The following is a 26,111-nucleotide window of genomic DNA, read 5'->3' as shown; positions in this document are numbered from 1 at the left end:
TGCTGCTGCTGCAACATCTAGCAATGTTGATAGAAATCACGCACTACTACCTCTGTGCAACATAAATACAGAGAGAGAGCCAGGCCTTGCATTAGGAAGGAAAAATCAAATTACAAGTAGAAAAAAAAATTCTCCTTCTATAGATGGAGGCCTCAGGCAGGACAATACTGAGCTGACCTAGTCTTCTGTCTCCCAAAGCCTCCCGAATGTCCACTGTGTGTCATTACTCATACGCTTTCCTTTCTTTTATTTCACACACTCTGTCTCGGTCACTTTGTATCATGCCCCCACCCCATTCAATGTGACTTAAAGACCTTCCTTTTAAATGTTTTGAAAACATTTAGGGTTTTAGTAAAGGAAATAAACATATGGGCATGATAAGGGGCTTGACTCAATTCCAGCCAGAAAGGAGCTAATGAGATGCACATATAGAGATGTATAAGCTAAATAAGCCAAATGGCTTTGGAACCAGAGTGACTCATGTATGTGGGAGTTAAAGACCCAGAGTTACTGTTATCCCATTGTGTACCACAGTGACATTGCATAAAAAGATTAAAAAGAGACAGCCTGACTTGCAGCCCTATTTATGGCATGGAACTGCACCCAGTCCTAGCACACTGTTCTTCTTCAACAGCTACTGAGCATGAGATCCTTAACTTAGACACACAGCAAAGTTTTATCCAGTCTCCGGGGTGGTTTTGATTGCTTGGCTGGTGGATTTTGGTTTACTCTTGCCGAAAGGATGGGAGCAGTGACTCCTACACAGATCAAGAACATAATCACATTATCTCTGCTTGGGCTTTACTAAGCCCATGGCTTCAATCACCAAGCAAATGCAGTTGGGGTGCTGTTTTTCAGCAAGATGATAAAATGGGGTGCAATTTATGGGAGTAGATGTAGTGTGTAGGCCAAATATGTTTATAGGAAGGATGTTCCTTATTTTTTTTACAGGGTTAAACCAGGCTTATTCACTTTTAATCCTTATTGTTTTGTCTGGTTTAACATTCTGTTTGTCTAGCTCTATCTTGCTTGGAAATGCTGAATTTAAGGTACAGTAACAGCTCAGCTGTGTTAACCATCCCCAGACCTTTAATAGTACAACTTAGAGAAATGTGCTCTTCAGCAGTAGAATCAAAGAATAAGAAAACAAACCCCAATTCCTACAACAGACATAAAACACATTTAACACAATAATAATAATAATAAAAATCTATGTTGTGTCCTTTTCCCCTAGCTTCACAGCATCTTAAAAAAGATATATATTCTGAGACTCACAAAGCCACTGCAAAGTCTTTCAATGGTCATCTGGGTTTTGCACTTACTGGAATTTATGTTTATAAAGTTCCAGTTTGTACTTGCTTATTGCCCTTTCAAAAAGATTATCTTGTTTTGTCTGTTCCAGGGCTGTGCCTTTTACTGGGGATTCACATCCTGGATTGCCTACTACATCAACCACCCACGGTATACTCCACCATGTATGTATGAGTAGAACACAAATCTGACCTTGGTTTTAAAAAGTTTTTGGCATGTAACCTCAAGTCCTCCAAAATCAATAGATGGTACCACATGAGATCATATGACTAATCTAGCAGAAAATAGCCTTTACACCCTGTCAGAAGGAAGATTCTTATGTTGGAGGCACCTCTGCTTGTGCCACCAAATGTATGTGCCTGTTCAATAATGAGCAATCACTTTCCAGTTTTATCAACTGGAAACATCGGCCAAGTGGAGGAAACATCGGCCAAGTGGAGGAAACATTGGCCAAGTGGAGAAAACACAAAAATTTTGCTCCTCTTCACAACATTTGTATTAAGAATACAGGAGAAAACTAGAACTGTCTGTATTTTCTTGGAGGAGATATTTATTTGCTAAAGATACATCCTTTTCATGAAAATTAGGATTTTCTTTTTCTTTCTTTTTTTTTTTTTTTGTTGTTGTTGTGAGAAATCAGTAAAAATCCATCCCATACTGCTGATAACCAAAAGATCCTATTTTTTGAACTTTCAGGTTTCATTCATCATTTTGTTTCCTCTAATCATATTTGATTGTTGCACTGCTGTATCTTCATGACTTTTTTTTTTTTTTTACTCTTTGAGCCTTTGCTTCTTTTGAGCATTATTGGCTTCAGTTTTATTTTTTGCTGTTTTACTTCCCTCGCTACACCATAGTCTTTCTTTTCCTTTGTATATTAGATTTATCTATGAGCTTTGGGAACAAAGCAGTTGCTTTGTCATTTTTATTTACACTCAGGTAAATTGCTAAGTTTTCTCAATAAAAAAATTCTCGTACATGACGCTTTTCTTTCAAAACAGCACAGAAGTTCTGTTTCAAAACTATGTGATTCATTGAATTTGCTGTGGCTTTAACAACAAAGCTGCAGACAATATAGAAAACTCCCTAGACACAGTTTTTAGTGGTCTGGGCTATCAAAACAGTAGGTTCAGCTTCTTTATTGAGGAAATCATTTGTTCAAGATACAGAAGAGAAAGCTTTTAGAAGAAATATTTCCAATTGCTTACCACTGCCTTAAAATGACAGTTATAGGTATTTGGGTCTAATGATGGAGATCGCCAGCCCTCTGACATGGTTAGTGGAATCAGTAAAACACTGATGGTTTATTTTGGATACAGGAACAGGTAACCTCCACAGCCCTTTCCAGCAATGACTGGTCTGGAGTCCAGCAAGGAAAGGCAAGATAGTTGCAGAATTTACCACAGGAGTGGTAAGTTAAGCCAGGCTGACAAAGGGCCTATGAAGAACATCTGCTTAGCAGCTACATGCTCAGAAGTTGACATGTGCTGGTGGTTCCGAGGAGGCCTTTTAGCACATGCCCTTGGCATCACTGAGGAGTCATGTGCCAGCCAGAAAAAAAGGATTCTCAAAAGTAAATGCTTGATCAGACTTGGTCAGGGAGATGAGGTATATACATATGGTTTGTGTCCATCATCTGTGAGCAAGGTTTACCTGAGAACGGCAAACCTTTGGAGATGAACATGGTAGAGCCCTACACTGGTCTGGGGACAAGAGCAAAGAGGAGAAGGCAGGCAAATGACAGGTAAAATTTACAAAGGCTAAATACATTTCTTGCATGGTGAGACTGAAGCATATTGTAGCTATGTAGTAAAGCTATCTATCTCCCTTGTATGCCGAGTGATAACAAGTTTGCAGACATGTACAAGGCCAGTCCTCTGGCCACAGAGGGTGGGGAAGGAGAGAGAAAAGATACAAAAAGCATTGGAGAAGGCAGGGCATTGCCTTTTTTCCCCTGGGGGCCAGGTATGTGCAGCATCATTAAAAAGTGGTCCTTGCATTTGAAATAAATCTTTTTTTTTTTTTTTAATAATACCACTGCCTTGGCATTCTTGGGAAAAATAACTGCGTATGTTGTACCTTACAGATAGCTTATGTATTGGGTTCTCTGCTCATGGGGATAGAAAGGCCTATGGATAAGGCTGTGATTCTTGGCCTGGTTCTGCCACTGACCTTTACTTCTCTTTACTCTTTTTGCCTTTTCAATTTACCACCACCAACTGCTTTGACAAAACAATTGGATAGATGAAGATGGTAAATAAGTAAAAAACATTAGGTGAAACCTGACTTGAGATCAGTGGTGAAGAGACTGGCATTTCTAGAGTGCTGTTACTATTTGTATTGTCTTCATATTGTGTGATAATATCCAATCTTTCTGCAGAGCCTGTCAGGAAAGAAGTATTTCTGCTCCTCAGCACTAGATTAATTTCACCCATAGCAAACCATGTGCATAGCGTAAAATGCAATTTATCATTTCATTCTGTTTTCTAGCATTTGGCCACAGACAAGTTTCTTATGCTGCCCTTGCTTTTCTGGTACGTACAAAAATGAAGTTTTATTAATGACTGTGGAAAAGGAGTAAATCACAATTTAGTAATATGCAGTAATACTGTTATGCATTTGTGTATATACATATATGTATATATGACCATGCCCACAGCCCTGTTCCTTTGATGGGATTTAGGTTTCACAGGTTTCTCAGTCAGGAGGTGTTCTGCTACTACTTATGTATACAGAGGTTAATGTGAAGTACTGTATCAGAGAGCCATGAGGACATCATCAGTGTTATTACTACTGATAATTGTGTTAAAACACAATTATTTAGGCAGATTGAAACTTATGGTTTTGAAAACATTGAAGAATTACATCCTAAAGAGGCTCTGCAATAGTTCAGCGTACCCTGAATAACTTCACCTCAACAGCTAAACAATAAAAAACAATAAAAACAATCTCTGCCAAAGTGGCTTAAGCCAAGGGAAAGTGCAGCTGACGAAGGACGGCTGAGACTGATGTCTGAATGAACGTAATTGCACAGTGAGACAGAAGCTTAGTCACTTCTCACATGGAAATGTAAATTCTTTCTGTCCTCTGAGGGCATTTTATTTGGAACTGCTGGGTGATGACTTACCCAAGCAAGCATGGGTTAGTATCCAAAACAGTCAGCTTCTTTGAAAGTCAGATACAGATCAGTTTCCAGAAGTAAAACAGGAAGATGGGACATTAACAAGTCTAGGCTGTTTCAGGCAAACACTACTCAGAAAAGCATTCAAAAACTCCTTGAGCAATATTGAAATGCTTTTGTAAATTGGGACCCTTAAAGATCAGAATTTTGGCAGTGTTTGTTTCTGGGGCTGGCCATGCAGTTCTCAGTTTTTCAAACCCTAATAAGGTATAGCAAAGACAAGCAAGATACACATATGAAGAAGTTCACACGCTCCATGAGGCTCTACAGCTGAAAACAATAACCCAGTACATCAGGGACAGGAGGTTGTGGCAGTGGTGGGCAGTAGTGTGCCCAGAACCTTGCTCTCTGTACTCTTCCCAAGCTCAGGGGTTATTTGAAAACAAGAAAACTGCTGAATATCCAGTGCTATCAGAAAACTAGTCCTCGTCAAAGTCTCTATGTAGAAAAAGCCTCCTTTTCTATTGAAACATCCTTCCTTGCCTCAATGTAACATGCCCTGCTATAGCTTTTAGGGAAATTGCTGCCATTAAGCAAAGGGATGAGTCCTGTCAGGGTTGTTTGATATAAAATATGATGATCCCCTTCAGATCTGCATCAGCACCTGGTCTGTGGTCTCAGTTCTTACAGCTCTTTTGAGAACTCCCTACCCATGGAAACTCAAAGCCTTTCCCTTTCAGATCCTGTGCTGGCAGATTCCCAGACAATGATTTTAAAACACCAACAAACAAAATAAAATATTTTGAAGCTGTTTTCACAGGTTTCTAAAACATATGAATAAAATATTTGGAAGATTTCTTCTTCTTACCCTCTTTTAAACCTTGTGTTTATTACATATCCTGATTTAAGTGTATACATCTGCAGCTGCCGTAAGCAACAGTACTGAGTAATATGAAGTGTCTGCAGGCCCTTCTGAAAGATTGTCACATTTAGAGAAATGAGTCTAAGCTTTGCAGGGATGTTTTTCTCATGGGCTGCACATGGAATATAAAAAGTATATATGTAGACTTCAATATTTTATAATTGTAAATATGGTAAGCTTTTCTGTTGATGTTCCCCACTGCTCCATATTTTATATCTGAGACACTAAGGACTAGCTTACATTTAGCACTACTTCTCAATGTAGAACATTAGCAGTCACATTTCTAGAGAGGGACATAAGAGTTAATTACAGCAGAAGGCAGCTGCAGAGTCAAAGGTAAGCCAATAAAAAGCCCTGTAGAAATGCCCTTTGCTTGTTTTACTTAGAATGGATTATAGAATTAGTAGGGGTTAACTATAGTGTGTGAATATCTCCTGCTCCACAATAGTATGGGCATCGCACATTTCAGTATGTATAGTGTTTCACAAAACCAATTTTAACTACAAAACCTTTTTCTTTGAAATAATAGTAATCAGAAAAAAAATCATGTTCCTAGCTGATAATGGGAAGTATGTAAATTAAAATTACTTCTATTGCTATGGCTAGAGTTATAGCTTTGGATATGGTATTTTATAATAGAATTTCCTTTTCTGGCTATTTATTGTTTTGCGTCTGGTAGTTATAACAGATGACCATCAGGTAGTTGTAATTAAAAAAACATAAAAGAACAGTAAGATTTGAACCATAACTACATATCCATGCAGAATAACAGTTTTGCTAATAGACCTGATTTAAACTTTCCAGATAAACCCCACAAAAACCTCTGTCTAAAGGGGGAAAATTTTTCAGCAATGCTATCTACAATGTTCTTTCAGATAACGGCACATTTCAATATAAAACAAAGTTATATATTCTTTCAATTAGTTTTAATTTAGCTTTCAATTTAGCTTTACTTAGTTTTACAATTCAGTTTTAAAGTCTAAAGGGTTTTTTTTGTATTAATTTTTGGACTTTATGCTTTTAACGTCTCTAGATTTTAGCATTTTCCTTTTTATTTAATTTCTTAAACTTTTTCCAGCCTTGCAAAATTTAGAATGTCAAATGATATAAGAAAACAGAACTTTTTAACAGCGCATTTTTTTCAACTGGAGAGGAAAAATCAGTCTTCAAACCTAGAAATGAATAAGAGAGTTCAATTCAGTCTGAAATGTATGCAGCATTTTGATTTTCTTCGTAGAGCAAGGGAAAAATTAAACACATAAAATTACATAGTTGTGCTGGCAGGTCTTCTTTTTCAGGAATTGAAACTGATTTTCCTACCAGCTCCTACTTTAAATATGGGTAAATATTGGGTTTGATTCTTCAGGAGTTGTAACTGAGGAAGTACTGAAAGCCTCAAGAAATCTGAAATCATCTATAACTACATGCTGTAAAACCAAATGGGGAGACACGATGCCTCTTCCAAAGATTTAAAACATTTAAATATTAACGACCAAGCTTGAGAGGTCGGTTAGGGCTGAAAACGTAAAAGCCAGAGAGTTGCAGAACCAGGAATAATACTGGCTCCGTTCATTTATCAATTCCTGACTACTATCCATTCCACCAGTCTGCCCTTCAGAGAACCACTGCCTTTTTCTTTGCCCTATTTTTTCCTTCGTGTTATGCTGAACACCTTTGAAAGTGTGTGTAGGAGGAGGATAGGCACCTTACTCACAACATCTTTGCAAAGCCAGTGCTTTTCACCTGCTTTTTTGCAGTCTGGATTAAATCCAAAATAAATCAAGAAAAGCATCTCGCTGAATTCCTTAGACCCAGAGAGTCTCCCTGGTCTCCCCAGAGCAAAGCATGTGGCCCATACTGAAGGCCTGCCTGGACCAAGCTCTGCAGTGGCTGAACCAGGGGCTTTCACCCCAGGCTGCACCCACGGTGCTCATTAGACCATGTGTGTTTCACAAAGATCACAGGCTGCATTTCAGAGTACATATTTTCTGGATACAGAGACTTGAGTTGTAGTGGGAGGATTCTGCTTATGCACTGCAACACAGTTACCACAGCATTTTAGGCATACAACTGAAAACATGTTTTTAATGTCTTGCAGATGTGTGAAGCTGGAAATCACTTTATCAACGTAGCTTTAGCTCACCAAACTAATTCAGGTCTGTCTTTCTTTCCTGTTTGTCTATTTAAGACTGAAGTGTGCTGAACCTATCCATCTTCTGCTGGTGTACAGTAATTTATGTACCTACATCCACAGATTAAAGAAAGATGAAGTAGGTACCATGCTATCAGTCTAACATCTTCAAAATAAATGTGGTGACAAGAAAACATTAGCAACACTGTTGTTGTTCCAAAGCTTATAGTAAATCTATCTTAATTAAACACAACTGCAATTTAAATATGTATTTAAGCACAGTTCTTTAAAGCATGCTGGTGACTGGCAGCAGATCCATTTTAAATAAGTCTCAAAAACTTTTAAACTATATTGCAGAGTTTTTAGATACATGCATCTCAGGCAAAGATACACACACATATATACAAATACACAAAGAGACACTCATGAATACCTGCACAGGCATCAATGTATACTTATGCTCTTAAAAGGCTGCTCCTAAAAAGGGTTTTCAGGACCTTTTGTATCATGAGAATAGAAGTTATACTATGTATACTGGCAAGTAAAATATAGTTTCAGACATTAATAGTATAATTTTCCACTATAACACTCTATTCAAGAAACTACTTTACCACAGTATGATCAGCTTCACACACAGAAGTCAGTTTCTATTCTGGAAGGCTTTTCATGCACTGTGATTAGGCAGGTGCTTATATTGTTTGGTGCAAGGGGCCTAATTCAGTTTAAAAGCAGCAGGAGCCAAATAATTTAATTACATTCTCAGTGCCTACAAGTATTAAAGATAGCATTGTTGCCAGCACTTAAAAATATTGATAATAGATAATTTCTGCAATTCTTTTCTTGTTTTTTTCATATGGTAATGCTAGTCCTTGATGAGAAATCACTGTTATATTTCCTAACAGAAAATCTTTCAATTCTAACTTCAGAATAATTAATTATTTTTACCTGCTCACCGGTCCAAGACAGCAAGGAAAGGGAAAAAACCCAACCAAACATAAAAACCCACAACAAAACAAACCAAGCAAAAAACCCCAACCAACCCCACATGTTTACAAGACCACTGAATTTGTATTATATATTAAATATCTAAAATATAAAGTATACACTATGATCTTTTTGTGTGAGCCTTATCAGTGGCTGTAGAGGGTAATCCTGTTAGCCCTGGACTTCTTTTCCTATTCTAACCAGAGATGTAGGGTGAGGATGTGGGAGCAGACAGGTTCATATTCCTGAACCAGGCTGAATAAGATACGGCTGCATCCTTTATATCCCAGTAGAGTGCCCTTAGTCCTCACCTGCTAGCTAGTACACATTAAACTACTTGTCTCTCTCTTCCTCTGAACAGAAGTTGCATCCTCTGGACATGCCAGACTTTCTTGTAAAAACTGATGCAAGGTTCGCTAAGCAGCATTCTCACTGGGATACATACAGCTTTTGCTATCTCCAAAGACTTCACCAAAACTTTTCTAAAAAGTTGTACTCTGAGAGCATTGGCCAAGGGGATGGCTGTTACATAGGCAAGCTGTGATAAGGCTCAGTTCATCTCTCCCTGTATTGAAACTGGTTCTGTCTGATTTTTCCCCTGCTCCTTTTTTTTTTCTTTTCATAAGGAAATAAAACCTGTTTTCCAAGTCCAACTTACAACCCCTTCACATGGCTCTTCCTGCTGGTGTCCTGTCCCAACTATACATATGAGGTACATGACTTTCTTCTGCTTATATGCAAAGGGTAGGTGGTTACTGTGCTTCAGCTTTGTCTCCAGAAATCTGCAACGCCTCCATGCAGGTCCCTCTGCACATCAATCATGGTGTTCTGTACATCAGAGTCTCCTTGCTTCCAAAAATATTTCTCCACCAGACCCTTCTCTTCCCTCATGTCACTATTATGGCTCTTGTTTTTATTTCCCTCCAATACAGACTCCCCAGTGATCCAAGGATTTACTACTCATCTCTTCACCCCATCCAGCACACTGGGGGGTTCATTTCTAGCTATTTTCCCACTCCCACTTCCAGTACAAGTACCACGTTCTTTTTCTGGGGATAGCTTTTGAAAACTTACCATTTTGCTTTACGTAAATATACAACTTACAGTGCTTTTTTCTTTGCAACAGGCTGGGTCTTGGATTAGTTTCACAGTGATGACACAAACTCTGCCAGGTAAGTTTGAAACAGAATGAAGACAGCATCTAAAGTGTTTGTGGAAGTGAATTCTGGAAATCTAAAATTTGCCAAAAAAAATTTATAGCATATAGAATCATAGAATCATAGAATCATAGAATCATAGAATCATAGAATCATAGAATAGATTGGGTTGGAAAAGACCTCCAAGATCATCAGGTCCAACCCCTGATCCAACTCCAATTACTATATCATGGCACTAAGGGCCACGTCCAATCTCTTTTTAAAAACCTCCAGGGATGGTGAATCCACCACCTCTCTGGGTAGGCCATTCCAAAGCCTGATAACCCTCTCTGTAAAGAATTTCTTCCTAACATCCAACCTAAACCTCCCCTGGCAGAGCTTGAGCCCATGTCCCCTTGTCCTATTGTTGGTTGCCTGGGAGAAGAGACCAACCCCCGCCTGGCTATAACCTCCCTTCAGGTAGTTGAAGAGAGTGATGAGGTCGCCTCTAAGCCTTTTCTTCTCCAGACTAAACAACCCCAGCTCCCTCAGCCTCTCCTCATAGGACTTGTGCTCAAGTCCCTTCACCAGCCTCGTTGCTCTTCTCTGGACCCGCTCCAGCACCTCAATATCCTTTCTGAACTGAGGGGCCCAGAGCTGAACACAATACTCAAGGTGTGGCCTCACCAATGCAGAGTACAGGGGAAGGATCACTTCCCTGCTCCTGCTGGCCACACTGTTCCTGATGCAGGCCAGGATGCCATTAGCCTTCTTGGCCACCTGGGCAATATGAAATATTGCCATCAAATTCCCCTTGTGAGATATCTGTGTAAATCTTCAAAGTGCTACCCTCAGAAAGTTGTGGAGAGTGTGAACACCACTGCAACACCTTATTTGATCAGAATCAGCTCTCTGCTTTTTGTGACATATTACTGTTTCTTCCATTTCCACAGTGAAAGCAGACTTTGAAATTTAGAAAAGCAATAAGTCAGTATTCTTCATTTACAGTCAATCATTTTTGATATAGGAAAATTTTTTTGCATTGTAAACCTGGAATAATACTTCTAACAGGGAAAGAAAACCCATGTACTTAGTATTTCAAAAAGAGGAAAGACAACATGTTCTTGGTAGCATTTCCCTGTTTACTTGTATTAGGCAGCCAGCTCGTAACTGCAGCCAGCTTAGTAGCATTTGTGACTCTTGTTCAGTACTTTCCTGCATCCTTAGAGACCTAAATACTCATAAAAATATGGCTCCTGGAACTAAGCTTTCTAAAACAGTCACTTTTTAATTATTTTTCCATTTCAAAATAGAAACCTATAAAAACTACTTGCAAAAAGTAGCCCCCCGTGGTTTAAAAATGAAAAAGCAATGAATTTCAAAAGTGGGTTAAACTACATCATGCAAAGATTAAACTTTAAATTTTGTGTGAAAAGATGAAACATTTTTGTGCTTTAGGCTCTGATATGGAAATTATCTGAAAGTCTGGGGACATTGTAGGGCTGTCCCTACAGTGACAGGAGCAGTAACATATGAAGCACTCTCATCCTTGCTGTAATTGTCCCAGACATAACTCAAGCAGATGCCAAATGAATGTTTCTGATTCACCATCTCATTTTAAGGAAGAAAGGATAATGAATTTGCAAAATGCGCCAGTAGAATCATCCCCCATTTGGTGCCACTCAGCCTGAAGGGAGAGGTACCCAAGACCCACTTAACTGGCTCCTGACAAGCACAGCAGGGTCCTGGGAAATCTGTAGATTTTGGGCTTTTTGAGACCTTACTGCCAGGCAGGTAAATCAGGCAGCTACTGCCTACTTGCTCCAGGGCCGAGCTCTCCCTCCACACATCAGGAAGTTACAGCACAGCTCCCTGTTATGGTTGAGAGCCAGAGGTAAAAACAAAGAAGTGTTATGGTCCAAAAGCAAACCAGAAAAATAGTTGAGAGAGGCCATGGGTAATTCTATGCTGAGATGGCAATTCTATGTTCACATGGCCAAGGAGGCCTTGTGAGTTATGGTGCGGTTGTAGGTGATACATGGTGTGTCTAACAGATGTGAACATCATCTGTGTGAATTCTGATGTTGAGGATGACCCCCGGAGTATGGTATATGAGCAACTGCAAGGCTGAGAGCAAGGACAGAGTTGTCTCTGCCCACAGAAGAGACTGCAAACATTTCCATAAACCCTATTGCATTCACAGAAACAGACATGGAAAGAAGACACATGATCCTTTTCTTTAAATCTTCTTCCTTGGTAGTTGGCATTTTTGCTTTCCTGATGGTCATCCAGATGTCTCTCTGGGCCCAAAAGAAACACAAGCTGTATCTGAAGAGATTTTATCCAGAAGTGCGGAGAAAAGCAGCTATGATTCCTATCATCTTCTGAGATCTTCATAAGAGTTGGAGTCCAAATGTACAGTTCAAGAGCCAACTCAGAGCCATTTCATTGAGTAACCAAGTGGATCAGAGGAAGAACTACCGGATATCTTTTTCAGAAAATTAACAATTCAAGACAAAGAGCTTTTAATTAAGTGCAAAAATACAGCTCTTGAATTCTTGGTTCCTGCTAAAAGATATGATTTAATTAGATTTTCTGTAATGGAGCTAATTGGAAAGGGACAAGAAAACTGCTTATATTGAATGTTAGATATTTAGCTGGTGTAAGTGGGCACAGATGCTGTTGCAATTAATGAACACGACTCATCTGCATGCATTCAGGTCTGGTAATTTTAAGGTTCAGAGTTATATGTTGACAAGAGTCTTGGATTTTTGCATTAGATGTTTCACAGCCTTATTTCTATTAAACTGCACAAAATCAGCACATTCTGCCTCAGCTCCTCTAAACCATCACATCAAAGGGTGACCGCTTTGCTGTGAGCACCATTTAGTCTAGCTTCACAAGGTTTTTCTTTCTTTTCTCTTTTTTTTTAATCAAATTTCATATCAAATTGTTCGATACAAATTGGCTTAAATTGGTCACTGCAAAGAGGTCTAGCTTTCTTTTCCTTTCTTTTCAGATAGGCAGATCAGCTCCACAATCTCAGAAGGGCACTGTTTGTGAGGTGCTTTCCATTTTGCTACTAATTTGAGGCATGACCTTGGGTACATCATCTAAGTCTGTCTCCCTTTCCTATTGAACAGTCTGGAAATAGCAGAAGACTTTCTGCACTAACAAGCATGTTAAGATCCCCTTGTTCAGTGCCTGACTGCATCCAGACACCATTCACCTTACTTGTATCAGGCACTGTGAAATCCATGGGCACAAGGTGAACCAGAGTACAGCTTGTTATCAAAAAGGAAAGAGATCCTGCCACATGCATTTCTGTCCATATTTTAGCTGCCTCAGGTGGACACTGCTGAAAGGCTTCAGCTCCCCTTAAGTTTGGTCAGGCTCTATCTTTGCTTTCCAGGACATTATTTCTAAGGGATTCTCTGGGCTTGTATTCAATTCCTGAAAACACTATGTAGCTCCATTTGCAAATCAGTGGCATCCGTGTCATCCAGAAGCACAATTTTAGTCACACAGAGCAGAAAAACCAGAGCTGCTTCAGCAGGTATTAAGATATGGAGAGTTAGGGCATTAAGTCCTTTTTTCATTCTATTTCTGTTGCACATTTATCAATGTCTTTTGGCTGCCTTAGGTTGGTGAAAAAGCTTACCTAAAGAACTTTATAATCATTAGAGAAACACTGTAGAGTACACAGGCAAGGCAGGCAGTTTGTCTCCTAAAGGCGCCATTATCTTTGCACCATCTCAGGTGTTCTAACAAAGTTAATTTGCCCAGTAAATTGGGTTCATATCCCTCTTCTAATGTCTAACTTGCAACACTTATCCTATTAGCCACTGTAACTCGATTTCATCTTTGTAATGTAAATAGATCACTTTCCATATTTTTAAACTTGTATCCTGTGAACACCTAAAATTTTTATTCCTCTCAACGGAAAACCCTAATCAAAGTGAATATCCACTTCTCTAACCCAGACTGCTAATAAAGATCTATTTTTGAAAAATTATTTTCTGTACTCTATAATCGCATACTTAACAAAAATATTTTTAAAACTTTTTTTTTCCAGACAGTGTTAGATGTGTGAGTCAAGACTGTTGTCTGTTTTTTTAATGCAGCTACTGAGGATCCTTTTAATTTCATGTTTATGAAATGTCTCATTTTATCAATCTTCAAGTTTAAAATAGTCCACGTGGGAGGGCAACTTACCAAAATTAATTACTTATCTGTTAATCTTTTGATTGCAATGGCTGCAGCTTTAAGTTTGTTCAAGGTGTGTTTCCAGTGTGATTCCGATGGCTAGGAATATGGTTCCTACAGTTAGCTTAGGCAAAGGAAATACTTCAGGAATTGTTCACCCTGTTCATTAGTTGGTTGTTCAGTACATGGGGTGGGTAGGATAAGGGTTTTGGCTCTTGTAGTAAATGACTGAAGTTTTAAAGTAAGGTAAAAAGTAAAGTAAAGAGTGAGAGCAAACACTAAGTAAGAACAAGTGAAGATGAGTTGCAGAAGGCTGCCTCAGATACACATGATAAGATATTTTGAAATTCATCAGTGTAGTGTTGATGAGCTAAAACTGCTCTGAACAGTGTTAAATGGCTTCACAAATGGCAATAAATCTAACTTCCTGCACCTTCACAGATCTTCTTCTATTACACTGCCTTCTCTGATTTTCAGGGTAAGTTTCATGTGATTAGAACAGGTAAGTTAACTTCCTGGCATGGAGGGCATGTTCTGCTTTAAAACTAAAAGTATATAAAAATGGTCGGTCTTTGTTTTGCTAAACCTGTTGGATGCCTTGCTTTTACAAAACACCCAAAACACAAAAAGCCCAGGCAAAGAAAAAAAAAAAAAAGGCAAAAATAAGTATTACTATGTAAAAAACTATGATGGACAGTGATTTAAGCCATGAGCACCATGCACATTTTGAACAAAACCAATTGTCCTCACACAAATATTTTCATGAGAAAGTTTGTCATAATTGTTCTGATTGCCTTGAGAAAAATGCCTTATTAATCTCTCTCTATACTGGTATTTCTTGTATTAAGGGTTGATGAGGAAGTAAATGGTAAACTGCAAATTCCTTTGGCTGTATTTCCTCTTAAGCACAGACCCACCTTTTTCAGAGCCCTCAGTAGAAGGAAGGCATGGGCAAGGCCACCCCACTGCCAGAATGCTGCCATGTTTCAAGGTTAAAGGGAAGGAGTCAACCTCCAATATGAGCCATTAGATCCAACTCAGTACTTCTCACGTGAAGCTGCTCCTAAGGCATTGCGAAGGATGGCACCACTCCGGTGAACTGAAGGCATTGGTGTCCGTGGAGAAGGGAAAATAATCAGGACAACGTGAATTACATTTTGCAATACTACTTCTCCATGAGGGCCATGAAATCCACTACTTACAACAAAACCTGATTTGTCCCTTTGAGCTAAATCCCTTTCTGATGCTGTTTTCCTCAGTTTTTGTATTCTGAAAGCTGACTGACCACAGGGCAGTGAATCCACTCTCTATGGTGCCCTGCCCTTGCTGTTGCTCCCAGGGCAGTGTGACTGTCCTGTGGCTTCTGTCAGCACCAAAGCTTTCCTAACTCCTTGTAGAGGCAAATTACAGCATTTCTCATGAAAGGCAGGAGGCAGCAACACTGTACAGCAGAACAATCGAGTGGTTGAAGTTGGAGACACGTTCTGGTTAGCTGTGAGGAGCTGTGCTTTCCCATGTATTGGAACAATTCCTGCTTAACGGTCCTCCGGAGCTAAGCCATCTAAGCCAAGAAACCACAAATAAAGCAAGATACAGACATTTCGGGGCTACTAGGCAACAGTTTTGTCAGGAATTTGTAAAAATAAATCGGATGGAGTACGAACAGATCTTTCTTGGCCTGCCCAATAAGGACTGTGTGAATGGCATTGCTCAGCCAGTGGGTTCAAAGCATATTCCAAAATAATCACTCCCAGTCCACCTGGAGAGACTGCCCAATACCTTCTGTGTCAGGTCACCCTGACCCAGCTTACAGCTGGGTTTCTGCTGTGACCCTCCAGATGGGCAAGTCTCATCTTTCCCAAATCATTCCCAAGAATTTCAAATTCAGGAGCCTGAAGCTGAGCCTAAATTTAAGCCTTCAGATATACACACTTGGATTTTTGTGGCTAGTTCTTGCCATGAAATGCTAACCTGGAAAAGAGCAGGCACCAGCTCAGGATTCCTGGTGGTGCAGGGAAGCGTTGTGATGGGGAACCGACGTGGCAGATGCTTCTGTACACAACTTGGCAGCCTATATTTGGATTCCCAGTTTGAAAAAGCCCTTAAGACCCAGCCATATGTTTATCTTATAAGATGGTCACCATATCCTCGCAGCTGACAAGTCTGAAAATGATCTCAGTGATTTTGTCTTTCCATAGGGAAAGGGGAGCTCAAAAGGACACTGAAAGCAGGAGACGTGAATAAAGGCAGATGGTCATCCTTTTTTTAAAGATGCTATTATCACCAAAATATCTTGTATTTTCCATTGTTTTGTATAAAGTAAGTGACTCTAAATTGGCTTTTATCACACTAGGAGCTGAGATAAAACAGCCTGCTATCAAAGTAGTTCTTTGAAAGAGAGCTTGCAGTGATAGCTACATATAATAAAATAAAAATCACTGAATGTGAAGACTTCTGAAGCTCACTATAAGAGGAAAAAAGCTATAGGAAAGCAAGAGACTATTTATCTATTTATAGTTTTAACAAGTGCAGCTGAACTAAAAATTAATTCAAACTATAAAGAGCTTTTCAGCAACCTAATATTTTTCACATGATGTTTTATTGGTTTTCCTTTTCCATATTTTCCTAGGCACAAGTTTTGCCTACAAGTGATATTCCCTGTCATTAACATTCATGGAAGTTCTTAGAGAAACAACTGCATGCCTATCCCAGTGTTTGATAAATAAATGTAGACGAAGTGTTGTGCTGTCATTGAACACAGATTGGTATCTAAATGAACAATATTTTTTTATGAAAGGCCTGGTTTATCATAGGTGAGTGCACAGAGGCTACCGTATAGCTACAATTCAAGGGGCTTCTCACATCACACATGTTTAGCATCACAGAAGAATGTTGATTTTAACAGTCTCTGCATATCTTCAGCCATCTGCAACTCAAACCTAAACTCTTTCTGTGGATACCAGAACCAAGAGCCGAGCTGTCCCACAGCTGGTCCTTGTTGTGGTCCTGGTGTTTGGTTATTCATTTGTCTGGCACACCAGAGACTGGCCCTCACCCTGTGAGGACATCTGAGAAAACATTCATTTTTCCCTCTTGTCTGACTGGACATGCAGTTGTCCAGATGAGGATCATTGTTCACTGTGAGACTGAAATAATCCGTGTTGAATCTCCTTGGAATGTAATAGTCAATCTAAGACCTCCTTATAAAAAGAAAAGTTAATGGCTTCTGTAATATGTGTGCTTAGATTTAAAAAAATCTACCACAAAGTAACACCTCCACACTACCCAGGCTTCTAACATGTACCTGCTTTTATCTAACTTCTAAAGCTTTTGAAGACTGAGGAACCAAGTATGAGGAAATCATTTATAGTTTAAAGAAATGTGTAAGAGTATTTAATAATACTAATGAGTTCTATGTATAAAAAAGCAAACCACATCTTTTGTCGAAGAAGTCTGATTGTTAGTCAGTTTCTTCCTAACACACAGTATTCTTCCTGTGAAAAAGTAATATATCTCTACCAGTGATCCCTTTCATTGTTTCAAGTACCTGGCCATCCTCAATGGGAAAAGGCTTTTGCTTCAAAATTACAAGTTCCACCATTTGGGGGTTCTTTTAAAGCACTACAGGACAGGCTCCAGAGAAAACAGACCACATCGATCATTTTTTCCTCTTATTCATACCGAAAAGTTTATAAGTTTTCAGTTGGCTGGTGAAACTGTGACACTGTTACAAAGCAAACAAATATTTAAAAAGGTGTCCCTCTCCTCAAGACAAGAAGAGAAATAAAAGGTACTTTTTATCTTTTCTATTAATAATATGAGGCCATTTCCAAGGTTCAAGGGCATCCTTGCAGAAGGAAACATTGATTAGAAATCTGGAAGAACAAGACTGTGGTTGCAGTGTGCTTTTAGGGATTAGCAGCTATGTCTTTTTGAATGAAATTTCACTCTTTCTGACATCCGAGCTTGAAAGAAATGGATTAAAGATGACACATCTCCAATATCGCGTCTAATGAAAAACAAAGTACCTATTCTTGAACCAAGAGGGAATATTTGTCATATATACAAATACTGTATTCTTCCACCTTCTGGTTTACATCATCTCTTTGCAGAAGGTGCTTTGAACTGGACTTGTAAGCCTTTCATTCAAACTCGTAATTATTTACCTGTTAGAGCTTTGATATACACAGCTATGTCAGAGGAAAAGCACTTGATTTCAAAACACTGAGGATGAAGAATCTATTTGTACACTGTAAACTAATTTCAGCTGTGTTGCCCCACATATATGTGATTATTTTGCTGCCACTTTTAGATATCCTTCCAATAGCCACATGAAGAACAATGTTCAGCCATGTTCAGAGACTTGTCAAATATCCCACCCTAGTCCAGGTGCAAAGTACAGAACTAAATCTTGAAGCAGTGAATTGCAATACCTGGCACTACCTGAGCCCTAACTTCAAAACACCTCTCCTTGCTTCCTTTGCTCCTAACCTCTGCAGGGCTGAAGCTACTCAGGGACTCCTTTCTGCAAAAGCACGGGTGTAATTCTTCCAGGTTTGCATCAGTATCTTATTACGAAATCATAAATCTGGAACAACAGAAGCAGCAACACTCTCAAGTACGTTTGACATGTTTTCTTATTCAGCGGGCCCTAATAGATAAAACAGAGATGGATATTGTGCTTTTATGGATACAGGGACAAACTGAACAGGGCTGTAGTAATTAGAGAATTGGCTTCTCCTCAGGGGTTCAGTGCCTTGGGCACCTATCCCAGGAGAACGCAGCGCAGTAAAGGTTTACTACAATCTAACAAAGGCGATCTTGATTATGGATCTGAAATTAAATAAGCAGGTAATATATTCTGATCACATGCAAATATTTGCTAGAAGTTTTACCTCAAGCATTTTTGCACTTGGTTTGGAAATACTAATTTTAGAATAATTCTCACACATTATAATCACATGATGGACTTGGACAGAATGTGAGAGACTGAAATGCTAAAGTGTTAATGGCTCAATCGGCCATTTGCAAAAGCAGAAGGGTGATTGTGGAGGCCAAGTTTGCACCTTCCAGCTGAAGAGGAGGAGGAGGGTGTTTGGGTGTGTGGTGGTGAAACCTCTGATCTGCTTAAGAACGCTCAGGTGCAGAGTGGGTGTGCACCCACCACTGGAGGATGACCATGAGAGACTGACCTTTGTTTAGCAACAAGACGGATTTTTGAATCAGATAAGGGAAAAGGCTGATAAGAAGCAGATCCTGCGAGATGGGATAATGCTTTTTATCATGTCAGTTTCCTCCCTTACATGACTGGCTCAGGTGTAAAAATCCCCCCCCTCAGGGCAAGGTATTGGGTCATTCACGAGTGGGCCTGAGGGTATTCATCCCTTCAGATGGGGCATATCTGGGTCAACTATGATGATGAGAGAGGCAGCTGCATGTCTTAGAAGGTGTCATAAACCATCAAAGACCCCCGAGGTGCTCCCAGACTCATTTCTGGGGCCTTCCACCAGAGGACTGCACGTGACCCATGGTGTTGCATAGGACAGTGTAGTACTCCTCATCCAAGGGGAGGCACCTGGGCATTCCCACCTGAACCTGAACGTATATTAAGCCATCGAACTTTGTGTTGTGTGGGCTCTCCCCACATCAGAGGGATCGAGACTTTGACCATCACTTTGACCAATGAGCATTGAAATTGCAACAATCAAGTCTTGTCACTGGATCCATGCATGGTGGTATCTTTCCACTCCACTGTCTACTCTTATCCTTTCTTTTTCTTTCTTTCTTTTCCTTATAGATTTTCTGAAGTGACATCTTTATACTTTTTTATTGCTATATTTCTACAGATAATAACCAAAATGGTTATATACGTCCTCTCCATTGCAACCAAATTGTTCTAAAATAAACCTGCCATATATATATACACACACATATATATATATACACACACACACACATTTATATATATATATATAAACAGTGGCCATTCAGTGTCATTTCACTCTAATCTGCCCCAAGGGATCTGTTAACAATAATCTCAGTTACCCTTGCATTCAATGGGGAGCTCATAACAACAGAGTAATGCAAGTTACACAGGGAATTACTGCATGCTCTGTTCTCATATATAGTTGTCTTCATTGTTTCTCAGGGAAATTAAGTGCTTTTCCTACCAGTGAAGTGGTGTCCAATTTTCCTGCCCTTCTGAACTGCAATACCAAATCCTTAGAGCAGACACAAGACTTTGACTGAGGGTGTCAGTGTGTGTGATCTTCACAGAGGGAGTTCAGAAGTCACAGATAGGAGAAAAGAATCCCCACAGATTGCCCCACTCCATTGCTTCTGGTCCTGAGCCCATGAAGGACCAAAGCCCACCTCAGGCCCTTCTTCTCCCTCTCAGAGTTCCTTTGCTGACAGTCCTGGTCCTGTCACGAAGTTTCAGTGCACAAGTCCTCTTGGAACTATTCAAGACCTGAAGTGTCACGAGTCTGCCACAGCTGAGCTAGGAGATGTGCTGCAGGTGCAAGGTCAGAATGCTGAAGCCAAATGCAAGATGGGCTTAACCATATAAATAAGTAGCCCAGCAAACATCTTTTTACCTTGAGCAAGTAATTGATCAGTAACTTCTTATCCCTTAGGCAATTCTTGTGGTCCTTCCTAGCCTGTGTTTCGTTAAGGCTCACATCTGACTCGCTCTCAGCAGCAGAGGACTGCCCAGACCAACAGAAGTGAGCACAGCATCCATTGCTATCAGACACTTGGAAAAATGACTGCTTTTATTTACTGGCAAACAATTCATATAAGAGCACTAAATCTGGGCGAGCGTAAGGCAATATGGGGCAGTTTTGCCTATGGCAGTTCTGGGGCCTTGGGACTGCAGATGCATATATCATTCAGAAAGGATATCTAAGCAAGTAAAAGGAAATACCTTGTGTAATCACATAGTTATGTCATAATTATATGCAAATAACACATTATAAAACATGCGGATAAGATCCCCACTTCTCAGCAGCCCAAAGCAGTTCACTTTTTAGATATCATTGAGCAAACAGAAATAAAAGCAAATCCTTCAGGGCCCACAAATCTATGGTTGACATACACAATCAATAGGCAGTTACAAAGAGAGAAAAACTGCAGGAGTTTTCTTATTCGAGATAAGAAGCGGGGGGAGAAACTTTGCTTCCCACTCCCCCCATTTTCAGCAGGGAAAATAAAATTGATTCATTGGTTACAGTGCAAGGAGATGAGCATCTCCAGCAGAAATTAAGGGCACAAACAAGGTCACAATACATAAAAATTTCAAGCAGCAGCAGACAGAGCTGGCTAAACTGACTGCCATTTTAACTGCAGTTGTTGATAAAACCGTCACATTAAGAGGCAGGCTGAAGGATGGTCAAAAGGTTAAGCCAGGCAGGCTGGTACAGAAAACATAAAAAATGTCCTCTGCCACAAGAAATGTCTGTGGATGAGGCTTCTCCTGCTGCTGTCTTTATGGGGAGGAGGATGCAAAACTCGGGGCAAGTAGGGGTCCTGCTGATGCCTTGATCTCAGGCAAGCCCTGTAGGACTTGTCGTTTGAAGCCGACGAAGGTTAGTGGCACCAAAACTCATGCTTGGTATTTCTATCACTTCTAGAGCTTCTAATGATTTTCCCTGCAACACATTTTCTCTCTATTTCATTTTCCTTCATCCCCAGAGGCTATACTATATGTCTTTATGTTGCAGCAAAATATTCTACAGATGTAAGTAAAGAAAGCCATCTGTTCTTTGAAAATGCAGTGTCTCAGCTAGGATTTTTTTGGGTTAGGTTTTTTTTCCTTTTTTTCTAATTAATACAACTAATCTATCAGTTTGTGTGCATTTCACACATAGATGAAGTACCAAGCATTTCAGTGTAAGCTAGGAGAGAAAAGTTCAATTAATCAAAAAATCACTACTTTTCTCCCTTTTGACTTTTGATTTACAAAGTGTTGCATATTTATGTTTATACCAGGAATCAAAATGTACTAGTTCCCACTGGGAGCCTCCTTTCCAAACCTCCTTTTCAGGAATGAGTTGCTCACAGTGCTTCTTTCTCTTCAATCAAGCATCATTTCCTTGCTAATTACTGCAAATTACAAGTGCAAGGGGCAGCATTCCCTTGTTTTCTGAGAAAGAACCATGTGGGCTGAACGCTGCGAACTGGAAAACACAGCATTTGATTTCCCAATCAGAAACATACTCTGACTGATTTGTACATGGGAGTTTGACATAGCTTGAACTGTGAGTGAACCAAACCTGATGCTTCAGACCACTGGAAAGTCAAAAGCACCAGCAGGAAGATTCAGCATGCTGCCAGGGGGAAAACAAATGTAGCTGGAAAGCTCTGACCTTTTATTTAACAAATGTAATATGGCATAAGAGTATGAGGGGCAAAAGTATGCCAAAACTGAGACTTACTGTACACTCCAATTTTTGCTCTGAAAATGGGCTACCCTTATACTCAAAATGGGACTGTAGACGTGGGGCCACTATCCAGGTTGTACCATCTGTGGGATGGATGCAAGAGAAATGGGTAAGAAACAGGCTGCCTCTCTCCTTAACCCAAGCTAAGGGCCAGGAAGAAGCAGAGGGTCTGGTGGGGCAGAAGGTCTCTGAGACCTGCTGGCTCCCAGGGATAACCTGGTGGTGCAGTGGGTCACACATTTCCCCACGCCTTACCTGGGGATCCAGCCCCAAGAGGCTTCTCGTTCCGTCACCAGTCTGCACGGCTCCAGAGCAACCTCAGGGCAAGAAGGGCCAAAGGCAGCAGAGACAACAAAGTGTCCCTTTACCGAGCAAGCAAAGCCTATTGCTCCAAGTGAGCTAATATTCTGGAAACTCTTCCCTGTCCCTCATGTTCCCTTGCCACTGATGGTGCATTTCTCCAGAACAAAAGCTGTCCACAGTGCAGATGGCCATTGTAATCTCCCTGAGTGACATAAATAAAATAGATGAATGCAAGCAGACTAATGATCTACTCTAGGAAGGTTGGTTATGATGCATTGAAAAGAACAGCTGGTTGTCGGCAACATATTTATCAGGAATTTAAAAGAAAACAACAGCCATATAATCCAGAGGATTTAATGACAGAGTGGAACGAATGCTGAATAAATGCTCCTTTTGATAAATTCACAAACATTTGGGTGATGCAACAGTGATTTATACTCTTCTGAGAGAAATAAACAAATTAAGGATTTCATGGCCTTGTGGAGAATAGATTTTGTAAAAGTGAATTTCTGTGTACTTTCAGATAAATCTTATCTCCTTGGTATTAGTGGAAAACAAACCATGGTACTTTCACCTTGCAAGAAACTACAGATTTTTGGTATTTAGTTGGCTTGTTACTCTGCTCTCCCTAAATCAGGTAAGAAACATTTGTTGCTTGCTGAGCAATATATTACAGAGCAGAGTTTTATACCTGGTCTATAGTGAAACCATGAAAACTATAGTAAAATTTTACCTCTATGAATGTCAAAAAGGTTTGACTGAAAGTTTAGTTTTCACAGTGTCAAAATGTTTCCTTGCAACATGGTAAAATCACTGCCACTCACAGGGTTGTAGAGTATGAATTTGTCTTTAAAAATTACTAATCATCCAAACTAATACAAATAGGCAGTACTATTGATGAGTAAAATGAAACTATTTTAAAAAAAGTGCTCTGTCTGAATTCTTCTGTTGGATTTCTTCCTGCAGAATTTTCAGATGTCAACAAAAAAGCATTTTCCAACAAAAATCATTCCAGAAAATAGCTTTGGCCAGCTCTGAGGAAAGTGACGATAGCTGAAGGTAAAAAGTACATGAACCTCTGGTCCTATGTGCTCTCAAGCATCAGACCTCTTGCATCTGTTCTCCCCAGTACTTATATTTGTACACTGTCCAAAGTCACAGGGACAGGCAGGATGATGGACCCTCTCCTGGATGCAGCAGCACTGCACAGAGCACTGCTGGTTCGCAACTCACTAAACCCAAGTGTGCAGAAGCCGCTCCCTCCTTGTGCACCCTACAGTGCCACAAACAACGGAGCTCGAGACTGGAAAGAAGCACTTAGTTAAGTCAGCACTTAGGGGTGCATTGCCATTGAATCATGGCTATCACGTTCATCACATTGGATAGCTCTAGGCCAGAAGTAAGAGAACTCTTTCCTGCCCCACCCTGTGGGCACTGGCAGGATTTGAAGCACATCCCATACAGATTCTCTAATGAGATCAGGTTCTCAGGAGAATTTCTCCTGCATTTCTGACTTGTTATGGGGGATGCACTGCCCAGATGGCTCTCAGTAGGCTGTTATGGGGCAGGAAGCCCTAGATACATAACACCACAAATTAGACATTGCTAAAATGCTGGCAGGATTTTCAGACATGATCAATAGGCAGAGGATCCTACTGACAAAATCTTGCTCTTACTTGTTAGCATGAGATGTTTTTACTGTCTTTTGCTGAGGTCCTTGCTGAAATGCAACTCCATCATCATCCACAAACATTCATCTGTAAACATGTATGATTTTCACTATGCTGAAGGTAGTTATTCTGTACCCTAACTGTTACCAGCATTGTTATTAACCTGCATTACATGGGCATTCAGAGCACTCTGGTTACCATCCTGAGTCAAGACACAGTCACACACATACTTAACCCCAAGCAGACTGCAAGCCCCACACAAATCACACTTCTGCAGCCCTCAGGATCTGACATTTAGCACTGAAAGCAGTGTTAAAACTCTTTTCCTGCCCACAGTACTCAGCTATGTGAAACGGACATTCTTTCAGCACTGGCAAAAAGTTCATGAGCTCATCAGGGGAATAGTGTTTCAAGTTCACCAAGATGCGTATTTCTCTTTCTGTTGACTGCTGAAGGAAGCAATGATCCATATTTCCTACCACATGCTCCATTCCTCCAGACAGCTCAAAGCCTCCTCCTGTTTCCCATACTTAGACCCGCTGTTGCTTATTAGTTGCTACATTATCACCTGAAGCAAAGATCAAGACATCATTATGCTAGGTTCTGTAAACAAAAATAAAAAGGAAAACAATCCCTTACTCCCATCTGAGCATGAGGAGAAGAGGCAAATAATGCAACCAGGTATGAGGGTGATAAATCTTCAGTTATGGAGGATAATGTGGAAAGAAAAAATCCTTCTAGATTTTCATTACCAAACTCATTTGAGATAAACTGTAGGAACGATATTTTCTTGGAGGGGAAACGAACTTTGTACAGTTAAGTCTTTGCTGTCAAAAGCAAAAGATAAGAATGACCTTTGCTTTTAATGTATTTGTCTCTCCATATCCATTATAGACAGTGAACCCAGTCTATTAGCACCTTTGGTCTAACACTAAAAGTCAATTTGATTTAACCATACTTGCTGGCACTGCAAACTGCCTGACTATCACTCAATTAGAAAAGAGGCATTAGCTCAGGTGTTGCTCAAACTCTAGCTGCTCCTTTGCCTTTGTAATGTACCTGAGATTCTGCTTTAATTCGATGTTCTGTAATCACCTGGGTTTAAATCAATCCAGCACTGTCAAAAGCATATGGGTTCAAATGAAAATGCAACATTTAAAATACAAATAACCACTGAAGGTAGATTTTAAGTGCTAGTGCTGTATCATTATGGTGAAGCTGACGCCATTTACAGCAACATTAAAGCAAGTGTTATTAAGAGAAAATGAGGCATTTGTCAATGAGTGTTTTTAGTACCATTAAAGGTCTTAGAATTAACAAACTTGCAATATTTTGACTAAAACAAGCTCATTCAAAGGCTCTTTTTAGCACGTTAGCATCTTGCTAGACTTTGAGGATGTTTCAGATCTTCCTTCCTTAACTTGTAAAGGAAGAAATCAAATTCCAGTAAGAGTGTTATATAACTGTGGAAGTGTACTACTTGCTGTTGCATGTACACTTTGAGATACAAGTACTCAAAATAGAAAGATCAGCCTTTTTGCTGGAGAGTATAACGTTTAATTTCCAGGGTCCCAAAAGGAAATATGAACCAAGGTCTGATCTCCACAGTCATTACTGAGGGATTTTTTTATTATATTAATTACCCATTATCTTTTATAGGACCATTTCTTCAGTGAGAATGCACCCGCTGAGATTAGAGGTCTGCCTCCAGTATCATAAAGCTAAAACAAGCTGTGAATATCACAGATGGGCACACATTTATTGCAAGAGAATTTTTTGAATATTCAGTTACAGAGAACCTTCTGAAAACCAATCTGAGTTGTTTGTAGAGTCCTTAAAAATGTATTACTCTGTTTCACCTTCAAACCCCTGTAGTGTCTTGTCTA

The 26,111-nt window shown here is 39.8% G+C and overlaps 1 protein-coding gene and 1 long non-coding RNA gene across 19 annotated transcripts in view; one reads left to right on the top strand and one right to left on the bottom strand.

Annotated features, from left to right (window-relative positions):
• The window catches only part of LOC135412887 (uncharacterized), a 404,646-nt gene that overhangs the window by 49,789 nt on the left and 328,746 nt on the right, over positions 1-26,111 (bottom strand). The window lies entirely within an intron of this gene.
• Positions 1-26,111, top strand: part of TECRL (trans-2,3-enoyl-CoA reductase like) — a 104,660-nt gene that overhangs the window by 50,428 nt on the left and 28,121 nt on the right. For 2 of the 18 annotated variants that reach the window (XM_064651860.1, XM_064651859.1), the window contains 6 exons: positions 1,403-1,475; positions 3,802-3,845; positions 7,453-7,510; positions 9,096-9,181; positions 9,596-9,641; positions 11,809-14,249. In XM_064651860.1, the coding sequence (XP_064507930.1) occupies positions 1,403-1,475; positions 3,802-3,845; positions 7,453-7,510; positions 9,096-9,181; positions 9,596-9,641; positions 11,809-11,993 (492 nt within the window). In that variant the 3' untranslated portion in view covers positions 11,994-14,249. The other 16 variants (XM_064651868.1, XR_010430006.1, XM_064651873.1 and 13 more) reach the window with 16 other exon arrangements.

The sequence above is a fragment of the Pseudopipra pipra genome, chromosome 4 (assembly GCF_036250125.1).
Source record: "Pseudopipra pipra isolate bDixPip1 chromosome 4, bDixPip1.hap1, whole genome shotgun sequence".
In the NCBI taxonomy this organism is placed as follows: domain Eukaryota; kingdom Metazoa; phylum Chordata; class Aves; order Passeriformes; family Pipridae; genus Pseudopipra; species Pseudopipra pipra.
This window is presented reverse-complemented; position numbering and strand designations above follow the sequence as displayed.